The sequence below is a fragment of the Fukomys damarensis genome, unplaced genomic scaffold, assembly GCF_012274545.1.
Source record: "Fukomys damarensis isolate Sample0158 unplaced genomic scaffold, DMR_v1.0_HiC HiC_scaffold_30, whole genome shotgun sequence".
Taxonomy (NCBI): Eukaryota; Metazoa; Chordata; class Mammalia; order Rodentia; family Bathyergidae; genus Fukomys; species Fukomys damarensis.
This window is the reverse complement of record NW_022900942.1, coordinates 31,096,260-31,114,537: the sequence shown is the minus strand read 5'-3', so window position 1 is coordinate 31,114,537 and position 18,278 is coordinate 31,096,260. Positions and strand designations below refer to the sequence as shown.

The 18,278-nt window shown below is 32.9% G+C and overlaps 1 protein-coding gene across 1 annotated transcript in view; it reads right to left on the bottom strand.

The window, feature by feature from the left end:
• Mbd2 (methyl-CpG binding domain protein 2) overlaps nucleotides 1-18,278 on the bottom strand; it is a gene marked incomplete at its 5' end in the record, with an annotated part of 64,313 nt that overhangs the window by 29,353 nt on the left and 16,682 nt on the right. The window contains one exon of the mRNA XM_010619719.3: nucleotides 17,567-17,704. Coding sequence (XP_010618021.1) covers nucleotides 17,567-17,704 — 138 coding nt within the window. The remainder of the gene's footprint in view (nucleotides 1-17,566; nucleotides 17,705-18,278) is intronic.

Sequence of the window (18,278 nt, the reverse complement as noted above, 5' to 3'; positions counted from 1 at the left end):
CTATAAAGGAAAGCCCATCAGAATCACAACAGACTTTTCAACACAAACCCTCAAATCAAGGAGAGCTTGGAGCGAAGTATTTCAAGCCCTAAGAGTAATTCTTACTTTATCACTAGTTGTACAAACCTTGGACAGCTAACTTAAACTCTATAAATACTAAAATTGGAAAATAAAAATAATATCAAAGCATTATGTAAATTAAATGAAGAAGATTTATAAACACTTGAATGCACCCAACATAGAAAAATCCATGGGGCCAGGGATTTAGCTCAGTGCCACTGCACCTGCCTCGCAAGCACAAGGTCCTGAGTTCAATCCCTGGTACAAAAAAAAAAAAGTTTCATCTATATGTTGTAGCACACTATGGATCATATAATAGTGCTTAAGAAGTAATCATTTTAGTAAAATTAATAAGTATAAACAAAGCAAAAATAATTCTGAAAGACAGTAGCAACTGAAGAGTGAGTATATTCATATGAAACTGCTCTTCTCTCTTAGCTGGAGACTTCTTGCTGGTATACTTTGATAAGAATAACAAAGTACTCCTAACCAACCCTGAGAAGCAGTGTGTTTAAAAGAAAGAAGGAGAAGAGGAACAGTTTTAAGATATTTACAGTTGTAGCCTATTGGCAAGGCCAGCAGAAATAATAATGTGAGGTTTCTTGTTCAAATTGTGTTAAGAATTTCAAGGACAGCAGCAGAGCTTAAACCAAGCATGGAAACCGTCTAATTTGAAGGTTTCTTCAAAGAATTAGGCCTACTATAACTGCATAACTCACAAAAGTGCCCACAATAGTGCTGGTGGTATAGGACAACATTAAAAGAAGGGACAGAGAAAGGAGGCCCCTGTGCTGTACAGCAGAGCTTAGCGAAATGCTGTAATATGGTCTTATCCTGTGAATTTCCTAAAGGAAGGAAGGCAACAGAAAATAGTTCTGGCTGGAAAAAAGGGAACCCTCTCCTAATTGTTCATTAAAATAACCCAAGGAGTTTTTCTCCCCTCCATTCCTCACTGGTAAGAACAGTGAAGAGCCCAAGGCTCTAAACAGCTGAGCAGTAAGAGGAAGTGAGAAGGGAAGCCTTAGGGACAGAAAAACCATCACCCAAAGAATGGATTGAAGCCTACAGACAATCAGAAGTTTTCTCTAGTTTGGATAAAATGGATAGCTTTTAATTAAGATTTCCTGAACTATAATTTTCCAGTTATTTTTAATCTATCTGTTCACATGTTGTAATGATAGTAAAGCTCAGAAAAAACTCAAAAGTGCTCTGAGCTTGTGTCAAGAATAAAGGTGGAAGAGAATCAGGGACTACAAACTACATTTCTGTGCTGCTATGAATCAAGAGGGAAAATAACAAAGCCCTGACCACTCCAATGATTTCTCATTGCTGGCACTACTGGCACTTCAAGTCAATATTTAGCACCATCTTTGATCTACACTCATTAAATGCCAATAGCACATCCTAGTGGTAACAACCAAAAATGTCTCTGGACACTGGCAAATATCCCTGGATGTCAGGAAGTAAAAGAGAAAGGCAAAACTGGTTCCAATTAAGAACTACTGGTCCAAAGAAAGTGAAAGATAGGAGGAGGGACATTTAATAGCAGGGACCCAGATCTCACAGAAGAAACAGCAAGTACAGCCCTCTGCTGGCATAAACCAGCACTACAGAGCACTTCTTTGCACAGAGCCACTGTCCTAGCTCAATTCTGGGCTTTGTGAGAGTAACCTGTGTTTGGTGCCTCTTTTTGCAATGCTAAATAACTAGGCAGTTACGAGATGGGAAAAGGGATGCATCAGTCAACTAGTGAGTAGAATAGAGCAGAATTAGGAGAAACATTTCTTAGCTTAAAAGTTGAAGTTCAACGTATTTTCTGATAGACACATGGTTATAAACAGTAAGTACTGCTAATAATTCAGACACTCTTTAGATTAAATGGCCTTTAATGGGCTGACTTAGATGCTTAAGGACCATTATAATATTGTTTCTATTGAAAGACATACAGTTCCAAATATCTGAAACATGAATTCTAATTTCACACACATTATGCTAGAAAATGTCTGTTTGTACAGATTTTAGAAGGCACTCTCTGTATTTTCCAGGATCAGAGATCATATCATGTGGCAATCTGTCTCTAACTACTGAGAAAGGCACAACTGCAAATAAAATGATTTTCAGTGCTCGTGTATAGATATAGTATAAAGTACAACAGGCAGGTTGATGTTTAACATTCCAATTCCACCAATTCTTAGTATGTAGCTATCACTAGGCCTGGCTACTTTTAACCTTAAAAAAAAAAAAAAAAGACTCACCAAACTCAGGCACATAGAAAATAAAACTTTATTTAGCCCTCATAAATTATCTTAAAATGCAGTTCCCATTTGAAAATATAATCTCCACTGGAAGAAAAATAATTAACCGCATAGAAACATGCTGAAGTTCCGTAATGAAACTAAACAAAATTTGTCTAAAGTTTTCATATATCTACCTTCTTCAAGAGAAGGTATGGCTCAGGGGTAGAGCACCTGCCTAGCATGCTCAAGACTGTGGGTCCCACCCCCAGCACCACAAAACAAAACTATTTCGTTTTGCTTATCTTAAACACCGTAAGCTGGATATTATGTTTAGTCACTGAGTCCACAGGTGACTAGAAACACCACTGTCTACCTCAGGTGTCACCTTATCTCTGAGAAATAGGTATCCCGCTGTCTTGAGGTTGTCCCCATACTCATACACTTCAGCTCTCTGCCTCTTCCTGAGCTTGCCTTATCATTATGACCAATTTTTCTCACATTTCTCATCTTCTCCCTTCCTCTCCTCAGGTTTCTTCCCTCGAAAAGACAAGCACATTTGAATAGACAACCTAAAACACGTCCTCATTTATGCTGCTTCTCTTTCAAGCCATGTTCACCTTTCTCCTACCGCTAGTGGAGAAACTTGTCTTACTTCCTTACTCTCCATTCACTCTTTTCTTTCTAATTCAAGATCTGACCCTACTATTGTAAACTCTGACCTTGCTCAAGGTTACTGTAATGTAGCATATCCAATCCTGACTCAAGCCTCCTCTACCTCATTCCACTGTCATATTCACCTGCTGTAAAGGGACTTTGGAAAGTCTGCCTTTTACGGTGATTCTCTGGATACTCTGGTATTCTCTACTACTGTTCTGCAACAAATTAGAACACCTAATAATTAGCCAAGAAAGATGACTATAATCATTTTTTGAACAGAAGTTATTTAAAATTCAAAAGATGTGATAAAAAAGGGGGGGGGCCAGGGATTTAGCTCAGTGGTTCAGTGACCTGCCTTGCAAGTGCAAGAACCCTAGTTCAATCCCCGGTAAAAAAAAAAAAAAAAAAAAAAAAAGATGTGATATACCTTTTAAAGTATGTAACAAAATGTGTTAATGCTCATTAAAAGTTACTCTAAAATGTTGTTCAGTTTTAATCTGCACATTTTCATCTTTGTCAAGAATATGAGGCCAAACCAGTTGCTAATCCAGCAACTAGCAACATAACATTAATATAAACATATAACTGGCACTCAAATATCTGTGGGATGAAATTGTGACTCATCAGAGGGAGTACATACAGGAAGATAGAGCTTCTTTTGGCAGCTGAATACTCTACTCCTGGCTCAATCATTTAAAAAGATTTGTTGTCTTAGGATAGAGGGATGAAGTTTAAAACAAAAGTTAGGGTTAATGAAGATGAAGGAGCAGTAAACTTTGCTGTGGTCATCTTGATTTTACCATGAATGCTTCCTAACTTACTCTTTTCAAATGCCTGAAAGTTGCCATTATCTTAAATCCATGAAATCATTCACAGTTCCTAAATGTTTCATGTGCTCCCACAGAAAGATATAATCGTTTTTTATTGGTACATAAGTCCATATAAGGACATAAGTTCATATATGCTCATTCTCTCCTCCATGTATTTATCACCTGTCAGCATTCTTGGAATTATCTGTTCAATATTTGTCTTCCTTATTACATTGAAAGTTCTGTGAGGATAGTATGCAGGTCACACCTCTTTGTTTATATAATATGTAAAACCAACAATATAGAAGAGATAATCAAAATACATGGGGAATAAATTTTTAAAAATACATTACAGTAAAAGACACATTGCTACAAAATATTCCTTCCTGGTTACTTTGAACACACATATCATCCAATCACTCTTGCCACTTTCTGAAGCAGTTCTGTAAGTCCTCTTTGGTGAGTGTTATTAGGTGGTGACTTTCCAGGGATTTAGCTCCGTGCTTCTACCACCTGCCTCACAAGTGCAAGGGCCCGAGTTCGATCCCCAGTGCCAAAAAAAAAACCCCCAAAATATGGTGAATGCTGCTAATAAGCACAATAAAAAGAAAGGCAGGCTTGTGAAAACAGTATGATGTGTCCTCACCCATCTTATTCACCATATCGGGCAACATGCAATTTCTGCTCTTCCCAAAGATAAAATGATTATGCAACATAAATATTTTGAATTGATCAAGGAAATCAAGGCAGATACAACAGTGTAACTAAAAGCATGAAAAAGAATTTCCAACACTGCTTTAGGAAGTGCCAAGGATTATGGGATAAGTGTGTTCAAAGTAAGGGGGAGTACTTTAATGGAACTTAAGAGTAATGTGTCTTTTACTCTAATAATTTAAAATATTATTATTTGAATAAATTATTTATTTCAAAACCCACTCAACTGCAGGAAATTTGATCTCTAATATATATTTTTTTGTTTGTTGTTTATCAGAAGAGGTGCCCTTAGGAAAAGTGTCCTTAAAGTTAATATAGCAGCACAATTCATAATAGCTAAACCTTGAAAGCTATTGTCCTATATGTCCATCAACAGATGAATAAAGAAAATGTGGTATTTATACACAACACAGCACTACTCTGCCATAAAGAAATATAAGCTTGAGTCATTTGTAAGAAAATGGACATATCTTGATACTATCATATTAAATAAAACAAATCAGACACACAAATATAACATGGTTTCTCTTATATGAGAAACCCAAAATACAAATAAGGAGCAAAACAAAAGATAGGTAATAGGAAGTAGGGAGATAGATCTTTCTCAAATGGGAAGGGAAGCAAGAAATGGAGGCAGAAGGAAAGGGTAAAAAAAAAGTACAGTGTGTTATGTACATGTACCAATTCCCACAAGCAGTGTAAACATTACAGCAAACACATCTAATTAAAAAAAAGAAAAAAGCTCATTTCAGTAGTTAATTCCAAACTTTTTATAGTGGGACACTAATGGATACTAATTTTTTATAATGTCAATAAGTTGTAAAATAGAAATACAGATGTACTATTTAAAATAACATTAAGCAATGACTAGAATTTTTAAAATCAGATTATAAGTCCTCACAAGTTATCAGAGATACGAATTTATTTATTTATTGGTACTGGAGAACCAGCTTAGGACCCAGAGGTTCCAAGGTAAGCTCAGCACCACTAAGCTAAATCTCCAGCCCTTGAGAACAGAAAACTCAAAACAAAGAACAAAAATTAAAATATCACAAAATAACAAAATACTTTTTAAAAGCATATAAAGACAGTAGTAGAATTAAGACTGAATGTATCTAAAATATCAATACTAAATATAGTAGTAAACTCACCAGTAAAATAAAAAAATCTTTAGATCAGATAAAAAACTTCAATTATAAGTTTTATGCATGTAAGAAACATAGATAAAACTGAAACTCAAGAGGACCGGGGATTTAGCTCAGTGGTGCCACCGCCTGCCTGCCTTACAAGCACAAAGTCCTGAATTCAATCCCCAGCACCAAACACACAAAAAAACAAAAAACTGAAACTCAGAAAGCTGAAAATAAAACGAAATGGCAAAGAAACAGAAAGTCAATACAGGCATAAAAAGCAAAACTCCCAAGATTACTTCAAGGCAAGAAATGTCAATATAAAATATAACTCATTACAATGAAATAATTTTTATAAAAGTTTTCTTACTAATAAAATTCATGGAATTGGAATTGGAATTGGAATTGGAATTTTTTTGGGGAAAAATATATATATAGACAACATTTAAAATTTGTTAAAAATCTCCTTAATAATTCATTCTACCTTTCAATATCAGAAAAAATAGAACAGATGCCACAAATAATAAAAATATTACTAAAAAGACTGAGGACACACATCAGTGACAGAGCACTTGCCAACCATGTATGGCTCAATACTCAGTATAGGCCTAGGCTCAATCCACAGTACAGGAGGTACTAAATCCAAAAATTATGAAAGGTACAAGTTCCCAGAACACATTAAAAGACTGGTATAGAAAGAAATAGAATGTATGAATATCAATCAGTGTACCTATTAAATAAAGTGAATCTGCAATTTAAAACTTTCTCATAAAAATTTGTTAAAGGTCTCCTTAATAATTCATTCTACCTTTCAATATCAGAAAAAATAGAACAGATGCCACAAATAATAAAAATATTACTAAAAAGACTGAGGACACACATCAGTGACAGAGCACTTGCCAACCATGTATGGCTCAATACTCAGTATAGGCCTAGGCTCAATCCACAGTACAGGAGGTACTAAATCCAAAAATTATGAAAGGTACAAGTTCCCAGAACACATTAAAAGACTGGTATAGAAAGAAATAGAATGTATGAATATCAATCAGTGTACCTATTAAATAAAGTGAATCTGCAATTTAAAACTTTCTCATAAAAAATTATGATATGACTTCAGAATTCTTTCAAGCATATAAAGAAAAATGCAAATTTTACACAAACTCTTATAGATAACTATTATAACGAAAGAACATCTCCCAGCTCATTTTACAAAGCCAGCAAAACCTTAATATTAAACATGAGAAAATGACAAGAAAAGAAAAATGCAAATCAGTTTCTTTCATGAATATAAATGCAAAACCTTCTGAACAAAATGATACCAAGTCCAAAAAGATAAAAATGAAAATACATCCTGGCCACATTAGGCTTGAACCAGGAATTTGTAGTCCAGTTGACATTCAATAAAATCAAGCAATGAAATTTATCACATAAACCAATCACTATAATTCATTATATAACAGAATAAAAATTGTTTGATCATCCAGAAAAAAATATTTTAGTAAAATTCAATAGATATGCATAAAAAATATTAGAATACTTGAAATAGAACTTAATTGCCTTAAACTGACAATGTATACTTACAAAAGAACCTCTAGCAAACTTTCCATTTAATGGAATAAAATGATTTTTAAAATGCTTCCTGGTATCATACATGAGGCTAAAATATCTGTTATCAATTCTACTCAAGAATGTATTAGCAGTCCTCGCCAGTGAAATAGGACAAGGAAATAATGCCAAAAGTTTATTAATTGATAAGGATATAATAAAACTTTCATTGACAGATGACATTTGTTTATGCATTATGTCCAACAGGATCACAGATAATTTAAATTAATGAATTTAGAATAATTAACACAATACCAATACACAAAATCAATTCCTTTATAACAGCAACAGATAATTAGAAATTCAAAATTGTTATCATTTACAGTAGAATCAAAAAATATCAAATAACTACAAATCAATTAAGGATGTATAACACGACTAGACTGAAAATTATAAAACCTTACAAAATTTGTTGATCGTGTTAATATTTAATATTATGAAAACATTCAATTGATTTATAAATTTAAATCCTAAGAAATTTTGTAGAAAATGTTGATAAGCTAAATATAAAATTTATGTGGAAATTTCAGACAAAAATAATCAGATAATTCTGAACCAGAGTATCAAAGCTTCATAACCTACATCACTATATATCAAGACTTTATATAAAGCTATAGTGATAGACAGTGCAATATTAAGAAAGACTAGACACACCAACAAAAGAGAACAAGAAGCCCAGAAGCACATATACAGGCAGATCAAAGGAATAAAATAAGGAGTTCAAAAATTTACTTGCAGATATATAAGCATCTTGTCTGTGACAGAGGTGACAATGCAAAGTCCTTTTCAATAAATGGTGCTGGGTTTGTTGGATATTCATATGGAAAGAAGAGGGGAATCTACCTCACATGAAACACAAAGGTCAATTCCAGATGAATTATATGTTTAAATATAAAAGAAACTTTCAAGAATATAACATAAAGTAATATAAGTAACTCTGGAGTAAACAAACATTTCTTAAGCCATAGAAAGTGAAATAGATTGATAAAGTACATTCTTTTTTCTTTTTGCAAATCTTCACTAAAATTCTATCTACAAAGGTTAAAAACAAAGCAAAACAAAAAAAACCAAAAAAACCTTAAGCATACAGCGCATTTAAATTTCTCAAATAAACACACTTGTGTAACTACCACCTAGGCGAAACCATAGAGTTATCAACAGGACACCAGAAGTTCCACCAATTTCTGATCCACCTCTTAACTTGCTTAAAATTATTGGTCTTGCTGGGGATTTAGTTCATTTAGTTCTGCTGTCTGCCTTGCAAGCTCAAGGACCTGAATTCAATCCCTGGTACCAAAAAAGGGGGTAAAATTATGGGTCTATATTTATCAAAAGACAACATTAAGAGATTTAAAAGAGAATAAACATACTGAGTGCAAATATTATAAATTATATTCAAAAATATAAAGAACTCTCACAGTTAATGAGAAAAGAATGACCTAAAAGAACAGCATATAACTTCAATGGGTACTTTATAAATATTATATTTATATGACTATAAACAGATAGTTACTGCCGGGTGTGGCGGCACATGCCTATAATCCCAGCACTCGGGAGATTGAGGCAGGAGCATGGCTGTGAGTTCGAGCCCAGCCTGGGCTACATAGTGAGCTCCAGGTCAGTCTCAACTACATAGTGAGACCCTGTCTCAAAAAACCAAAAAAACAAAACAACAACAACAAAAAAACAGATAGTTACTTATTAGTACCGTATTATTAATTGCCAAGGAAATGCAAGTTGAGGCCATAAAATAATATTACTAAACTTATTTAAAATGTTCAAATTGTAAGACTGACCATAATAATTCTTGACAAGGATTTGAATCAGCTGTATAGTGGTAGTATAAGTCTAACTTCGAATAACCACTTGCTAAGTAATTTGGTAGTATGTAATAAAACTGAATATATGTACTGTATATTCCATGACCCAGCAATTCTCTTCCTAGGTGTAAACCCAAAACTAGAAACATGTGCTACCGTGTTAATTGATGTAATGTAACAACAGCCAACAAGACATACATAACCCCTTTAGTCAAACTTGATGGTGATGCCTATAATCCCAGCACTCAGCAGGCTGAAACAGGAGGATCCTCACCAAGTTCAAGCATAGCCTGAATTACATAGTGAGTTCAAGACCAGTTTGACCTACATAGCAAGACTGTCTCAAAAACAAAAAAACAAACAGAGAAGACATAATCCCAAAATAAACAAACAAGTCAATGGAGAGAGCAGGAAAAAAACTAGTATCAACAAATAAAAACATCCCTATAACTAATATACTAAAAGAATTAACAGATTATACCCATGAAACAAGAGTGTAATGATTTATGTGAAGATGAAGACCAAGTCACTGAGAATTAAAAATACGGTCACCAGGGCCAGATATTTGGCTCAGTGGTTCCAGTGCCTGCCAAGAGAGAAAGGGGGTGGGGTGGAGAAAGAAAGAAAGAAAGAAAGAAAAGAAAAGAAACGGGGAGGGAAAGGAAAGGAAAGGAAGGAAAGGAGGGAGGGAGGGAGTGAGGGAAGAAAGAAAATTTTAGAGCATCAGAAAAGAGTAACTGTAAAATTAATATGGAAAACCTAGAATCCAATTACAAAGAGTAAAACAACAACAAAAAGAGTTATTAGTGAAAGGCATGGTGATTACAAGATCACTTGTCTTACCCATGAATATTGTCAACAAGAAAAATGTAAACCCTGACTATTTAACCTATTTACCTAAAACTGGGACACAACTAGGTTAGGAGCATGAAAGCAAAACAAAGGGGAAAAAAAAAGCTATACATTCATTTACCATTGGAACAGTCAAGAAATGATGCCTAAAATTAACAAAGACACAGCCTAATAAGTGTATTATTTAGAAATATGATGAGAATTATAAAGGGAAATACTAAGAATAAATGCTTCTGAAAATGGGACTAAAAGACATAAAAAGCTAGAGTATTAAACTACTGCTATGAAAACTAAGTTTTTTAAAATGTTATTTGTTTTCATCTAGTACTATTACTTTGAGAAATATAAAAATTTCCGAAAACTCCATGGGTCTTCCACATGACAGTTTCATATTTTAAAATGGACTAGAAAACATATGATAATTAAACACATAATGAAGAAGTTATGCATAAATTTTTAAATTTCAAATATAATACTTTAGCTATAACTCTTAATTCTATAAAGAATAGTAAGTTGGTATCTCAAAACTGGTTTTCACTTTTAGGCTCCAACCCATCATCTTTTACTACCTTGATATCCAATGTTTAAGAGTATAAATTTTCTAATACTCAAATTCATATTTTATTATTTTTTAAATACTGTGCTACCATTCAGTATTCCCATATTTCTGTGAATAACACATCTCTCAGGAAGTTGATTCTAAGATTCTTCATGTAGATACAACTGATCAACAAACTCTGTCAATTATTTCATGACCATAATAAAGCAAGCCTTACCATTTATGTCCTAACCTCCTCTACAAGTTTCTTCAAAGAATTCCCAGCCCTCAGTCCTCAAACTACACATAAGAGTCATATTAAGACCTGTGTCTAAAATGTTTTCTCCATATTTTTCTATTTTTGAAGTCCTTTTTTTTTTTTTTGTACTGGGGATCAAACTCGGGTCCTTGTACTTGCAAAGCAGGCAGCAGAACCACTGAGCTAAATCCCCGGCCCTGAAGTCCTCTATTTTAGAACATGACACACCATCTGTGTACTTGAAAGCTCTCTATGTGTCACATTAGATGGTAAGTTCCAAGAGAGTGCAGAATTTATTTTGTTCACTGTATTCCCACTAAAAGGATCAATAAAAGATAGCTGAATGCAGGAATAATTAATTCAATTCAATTAATTCGAGAAATACATATGAACTGACACAATGGAAAGACCATAGATAAAGCAAGCAGTAACTGCAATACACTTAAAATCAGATGAGGATAAAGAAGAAAAACTGAGTCTAAATCTACACTTAAAGAATCTGGTTAAAGAAAAAAGAATCTGGTTTTCTGAACAGGAATAAGTAGGCAACAGCCAACTGAAGGTGGGAAAGAGAACAACATGAAATATGGTCGGGGCATATGAAGGGAAGGGGTAGGGGATGAAAAGTATGTTCAAAAAGCTAAAAAAATCCCTATGATTTGACTGTGAAGTAAGGCCAGACAAGTAAGCAAAAAACAAATGAAGAAAAGCTTTGTGAGTCATCTTAAGGTATTTTGACTTTATCCTAAAAACCAACAGAAGCTGCAAGGGTTTTCAGCCAAATACTACAAGATTTTCATGTCAGAAGAGCTTCTGACTGTAATAAGAAGTAACTGAAAGGAATAAGACAGGATACAGAGAAATGAAATAAAATGATAGGTACCTGGTATAAGGATGGAGCAAGAGAACATTCAGAAAGTAGAGTTAATAGGACTTCTTGGCTAACTAAAAGTTTAGGGTGAAAGATAAGATGAGAAGATGCTCAGGTTTAGGAAAAAGCAGGTGTTGAACAGGAGTACTTTTTCAGAAATAAAGCACAAAGAAGAAAATGCAGGCTTGACAGTAGGCTGAGTTTACAAGCACTGGTGAGATTTTCAAATGTAAAACTTAGAAAGTGTACTGATACAAACAACTAAAGCTCAAGATAAATATACAGACTTGGGAATCATTAATGTACAAGTGCTAAGTGAAGTCATGGGACAGAATGAAATCCATGTCAGTGTTACAAACAGAAAAAGACCCATAATATATACTGGCAAAGTTCATTTAAAAGCTACAGAATAAAGAACCTTATAGAGGGGTTTAAAAAAAACAAATATGGAAGAAAACCAAGAAAGTAGCACATCATCCTCAAAAAAATGATACTGACTGTAGAAGTAGGGGTAATCACAGTACCTAATGCTAAAACAGACCAACTAACTTAAGGACTGAACACTGTTCATTCAATTTAATCATGATGAGCAGCAATCTGGATTAGAACAATTTTAATGACATAGTAAGAATAAAAGTAATACTTCAGAAATATAAAAATCAAATGAGAGTTTAAGTACTAAATATACACACATTATTATAAGAAGTGTCACTGTAAAGAGAAAAGAAAAAAAAATTAAAAGGGAATATGGAATAGCTGGGCATGGTGGCTCATGTCTGTAACCCCAGCACTCAGGAGGCTGAGGCAGGAGGATCGCTGTGAGTTTGAGACCAGCCGGGGCTACATAGTGAGTTCCAGGTCAGTCTCAGCTACATAGCGAGACCCTGTCTCAAAAAACCAAAAAAAAAAAACAAAAACAAGGGGGGGGATATGGATTAGAGTGAATAATTTTTTTAAGATGAGAAACACTTTAAAATATTGAAATGCTTTGGGGAAAAAGCCAGGCTTCTTTCAGGCTGAGGATAAAAACTGGTTAACTTAATCCATTGGATAAGAGAAGGTACAAGGGAATGCATCAAGAGCACAGATGTCGGAATTAGCCTAAGACCACGAGAAGATATATTCAAGTTCAGCTCAGAGGGTAATAAAAAAGCCACACATTAGTTCAAAATTTTCTAAACATTTCTCATTTGTAAAATTAAACACAAATGTTTCAGTCTATTCAACTTTATATGTATTCAAATATAAATTTAAAAATGCAATACCTTTATAAGATATTCAATTACAAAAAATGTTTTGATTATAAACAATTCATAAAAGGTAAGTTGAAACTGAAATACATTTAACTTGTTAATGATCTTTTAATTTGATACAGCTCTTTGAAAATGCTTGATGGCATATATCAAAATTCATAAATATCCACAATAATCGTATTTCTTGTAATGTAACCCAAGGAAACATTGTAAATATAGGAAGAAACTTATATGCATAAAGAAACTCAATAGACTGCTACATCTAATAGTGAAACATTTAAATAAATCATATGCTAGCATAATATGCAATTGTTGGCATCATATACAATTAATGTGAAAATTATAGATACAGATTACATAAAACTGTGTGAAAATTTTTAAACATGTACATGATTGCTATATTGTTTTAAATTCATTAAAATGAGAGAAAATATTAAAATCATAAGAGATAGGGTTGCATTAGAAAAAAGAAAAGGAGTTATTTTTACTTTTATCTATTCCAAATTTCTTTATTATGAAAAAAGCAAAAGATAACATTTTAAAAACTTGTAAAGACAGTATTTAAGAAAATTTCAACAACCTGAACCACTCAGTTACAATTACTTCCCATAATTATCTTTATTTCCAACCAACTTGTTAATTTTTTTTTTTTTTTTTTTTTTTTTTTTTTTTTTTAGGGATCAAACTCAGGACCTTGTGCTTGCCAAGCAAGTATTGTGCCACTGAGCTAAATCCCTAGCCCTTGTCTCCTCATTTTCACTTGTTCCCCAATAGCTTTGCAAAAGCTACTATCCCAAATTGGGATGTTCTCTCCCTCCTATTTGCTTTCCTAAATCTCAATCTTCAAAATCCTGCATATGTCTAATTTTCTAAAGCTTTCTAACCCTCCTAGCCACAATAACCTCCCACTCTGTGAACATGTATAGCATTTGTCTGTAGCATTTACTTGGCACTTTGGGGTTACTCCTGTTGGCAATATTCCTGTACAGAGTAAAGCGTTAGAGTGGTATGGGACATGTCCTCTATTTTCTCTACCCAAACAGACAATTTTTCTGTCTAGAGAAAAGAAATATAATATCTGCCCTGGCACTCTAAGCTCCAGCAGATATATTTCTCAATCATAAAAATTGTATCCTTTGGAAGGATTAGCAAAACAAAATAAAAGGGAAAAATCTAAAAATGAGTAGAAGATTCAAATGTGCTCCTACACTGGCTTTAAATGTTTATTTCTACAAAAAAGTGAATATTCTATAAGAAATGGAATATTCATAAATTATCTAAAACCCTGAGAGCCTATCAGCATCCATAATTTAATAATTAAAATGAAAATATAATTTAAAGATGAAATTGCTTCAATGTGAGGATAAAAGAATGACAAACAAGAGACTTAATAGGCATCAAAGATGACAATATGAAAGAAATAAGAATTAGAAATGTGAGTTTTTCATATATTGAAAGAGGTAAACTAGGAATGACTCCCCTACCAACAAAATCAAAAATAATTTAAACTAAACAGAATATTAGAATGGATTTTATATATCTGGCTAAATAAGGATATTTCAGTGATGTTACTGTTTGCAATGAAAAGTTGGTAGAGTGTCCTCCACCTCATTCCAGGTTTCCTTTCAATATAATGAAAAGACAATATCAAATATGCTGAATATATATATATAAAATAGCTATATATATATATATAAATTAGCTTATGTATATATATAAGCTATATATATAAAGTAGCATATATATATATATATATATAAGCTAGCTACTTCAAAATCTTATATATTTTCTACTGTACAATTTTAATTACAGGCAGAAATCACTAGTGAATGCTGTACTGAATTTAATGTACTTTCTTTTACATATGCATATTTGTACTTTTTAAACTAAGATTTTTTTACAGTCAATACATTAGAAATTTACACTTTACATGTTTTTTAAAATTCATATTAGCCTGCCATGTAATCACTGCTGGGCATAGTATGTTTGTTTTTTAAAACAGAATTACTACTTTTATGAAAGTAAATTAATCACTTTCAAATCTATTGAAAGTGGAGCCTAAATTAAGATCCAGAAACATAAGCCCAGTTGTAGGCTTCAAAATTCAACATTCTTAAAGGAATTATCACTAACTTGACTACTGTAATAATGTGACATGGCTAAAGAAAAAATAATCTGTTATCTATGGAAACTTCAAAAAATAGAAATCTTATTGTCTAATTCATTTACTAAATAAAACATAACTTCACCAAATTGAATAATATGCAATTTATATTACAAGTATAGTTTAATAAACCTAAGTAATGGGTACCAGAATTGGAAGGAACATTTTTGTCTCTGTGTATTTGGTCAACTATCTACTACTCCATAATGACTGAGTAGTAGTCATCTACTGTATGTATGTCAAAATATAATTAAATCCAACATCTTTCCTCTGCTAACAAACCTAAATCCAAACTGGAATACTCAAGATTACAGACCATGATTTTTAAAATAACAATTTTAAATTGTCTCTTTATTACTTTGCTGTATTTGACAAATACACAGTCCTATATTCTGGAATCCTTCTGGGAACAAAACAGTCAAAAATTACCTCAACTCTACATTGAAGACAATGAAAGAGAAAAGACCACACTAATATCTTAGTATAATCAAAAGTACCCAGTAAATACTGTCAAATATAAGGATAAAGTGAAAAATAGCCCATGCTTTTGGAGAAGTAACCTACTACATAATTTTAACACTTCTGGTCTATGCAAGCTAAAAGGAAGAAAAAACCCTCAAAAGACCTGGGTTAAAATGACATTTTTGGTGAGAGAGGGAGGGGAAGGGACTTAACCTTTGTAACATATTGTTTTCACTTCAGAATAATCTCAAAAACCATAGTAGAAGAAGAAAAACTCAAAACTATTTAATATACCAAAGAATAAGGAGCACCTAGTCTGGTTACTTCAGCTTTTAAATTCCAGGTTACCAATATCTCTCAGACAGCTACATATTCCGCAAATATGTATAATTACTATAGTTTTTTTTATCTGAGTTTAGGTGCAGAAAACAAATTATTATTAAAATAACCAGAACTGTCTAAGTAATTGATCTTTACACAAAACACTTGGGTGTACAGACCTCACTGAGAACGATTTAGCAAAGAAAAGATGAAGATAAGCTATTAAATACTATCTGTTCTCAGTAAGACAACTCAAATTCCTAATGTGGTGTGGTATTATTGGAAATTATATTCTACTTTTATCTTTTGGAATTTTTTAAGCAAACTGTTTAACCTAATTATATAATTCCAAAAATTTCAATTAATAAAAAGCTTTGTGAGGAAATGATTTTTTAAATCACAAAAAGTCAAAAGACAAGATGTTCAAGACTTCTGACAGTAACTAAGAAAGAACACAACCAGGGAATGAATGGCTTTATCAAGGTGGGCAAAGTCCAGAATGGCAGAATCCCTTCTCTGCTGTAATGAATGTACTATCCTGGGTGCATAGTAAAACAGAAAAGAAAAGCCTCACATAGAAAGCTGAATGGCCCAAAGAAACCCTAAGTGGTGATAAGAGCCTAAAGGCACATGCAGGTACGCATCTTTTATATTGGATGTGATACACTTACATGGCCCCTGTTGAATCTCTTGGGGACCAACAGTAAAGCAAGTTTAGAACTTCAAATCTTGAGACATCTATAGCAAGATGCTGATCCAATGTGGCTCCAAATATCTTCTGTTTTCCTGGCTCACCTGAAGAGGAAAAAACACTACAGAGGATGTGGGAACTGAATTTCTTTATGTAGTTTCTTCTAGAGCAACTGTCTGAAAGTTTTGGCCCACTCCTTTATGAAGTCTGGAGATGAAACATTTGAAGGACTAGTGAAAAACAAATTCAAATGAAAAGGTGGAGTGAGACATCTAAAAGGGAACAGGAGAGTAAGCTCAGGTAAAACGGTGTTTCTAATCCTTAGGTGGGAGGAGGCAGAGAAAGGAGAGGGGAAAAAAAATGCACAGATGTTTCTCCCTCCACTCCCTCACCCCAACTGTTACTAAAACTTCATTAAGCACCTAAACTTTTGACCACAATTAGGGAATGAATAAGCAATATTACAGGGAAGGTTTAGCATTTTGTCAAGTCTCCCTCCCTAGCTATATGGCATTATTAAGCTGGAGGGAGGCCTTTCAGATAATACCTTTTTCCTAAGAAAAGCTTATAGTGGAATTCAGCTTGCAACAAAAAGAAAGAGAAAAATAAATTGAGTTTATACAAAAATGAAAGTCACAGGACAATTTACCATATTGACAATGTTTATCTAATTCTATTTTCCAAAAGGGATGGGACAGATTTCATAAAATAAATCAGAACCAAAAAAAAAAGAAAAAGTTGTTTCCAAATAGAAAATATTTTAACTAAGCAACAAACTGCATATTCTACCCTTCTACAAGGTATTATCCCTAAAAAGATAATTTCTAAGAAACTATGATTAGCAGAACCAAGTCTGATGTATATTACAACACAAAAAGTATGAAATTATAGTTCATTTTAATTATTTATTTTAAATTAACTTTTTAAATTTGTCCTCAAAACATTTTACCTAAATTTTATAATACTTATTCTTCAGGATTTATGTAATAGTCTAGGATATAAAACAATTTTCTTTCCAAATACATTCCACTTTAAACAGAATACACTTGAACTCTGTCTGGTAAAAAAATACTACACCAGAATTTTCTGAAAAGTAAGATTGGAGAATGAATTAGATCCTTACCTGACGTGGTTGTTCATTCATTCGTTGTGGGTCTGATTTCACTTTATTACTAGGATGGTTTGTGACTTTAGTCACTGGTTGTTTGAAAATTGATGCTGTTTGTCTAATTGGCAATGTTGTATTCAAGTCTGGTTTACCCTATAAACATAAGTATTTCATTAGTATTATATGTAAACATAACTTGATGAATTTTTAATTCAATATTTATCACTTTAAATGAGATTATTCAAAATTCTCAGTCTAACACAGCATTTTAAATACTTTAGAAGTACATTTTAAGCACATCAGGTAAGACATGCAGAAATATTTGTAAATGTAGAGTATTTGTAAAAGATGTATATGAAACAGGAATGTTATATGGGGATAGCTAGGACCTCACTGCCACATGAAATATCTTATCAGATATATGCAGACATTCTAAAAAGAAAAATGCAAGACACTCCTGGTCACAAGCATTTTGGACAAATAAATAACCTGTATTTGTCATTTTATATCACATATAGTGTTTTTACAGAAATTTAAGCTTCAGTAAGCCATGTAACACATTTACCAAGTTTTAATCAACCAGTAAAATGTAAGATACATTCTAGAGAGATCAAAGGGTGGCATAGAATTGCTTTTAAATTCATTTGCAATATCTTAACAAAAAGAAAAGGAAGAAAACCCAACTTCATCACTGTGTGCTTGGATTCTGGCAAAAAAAAAAAAAAAA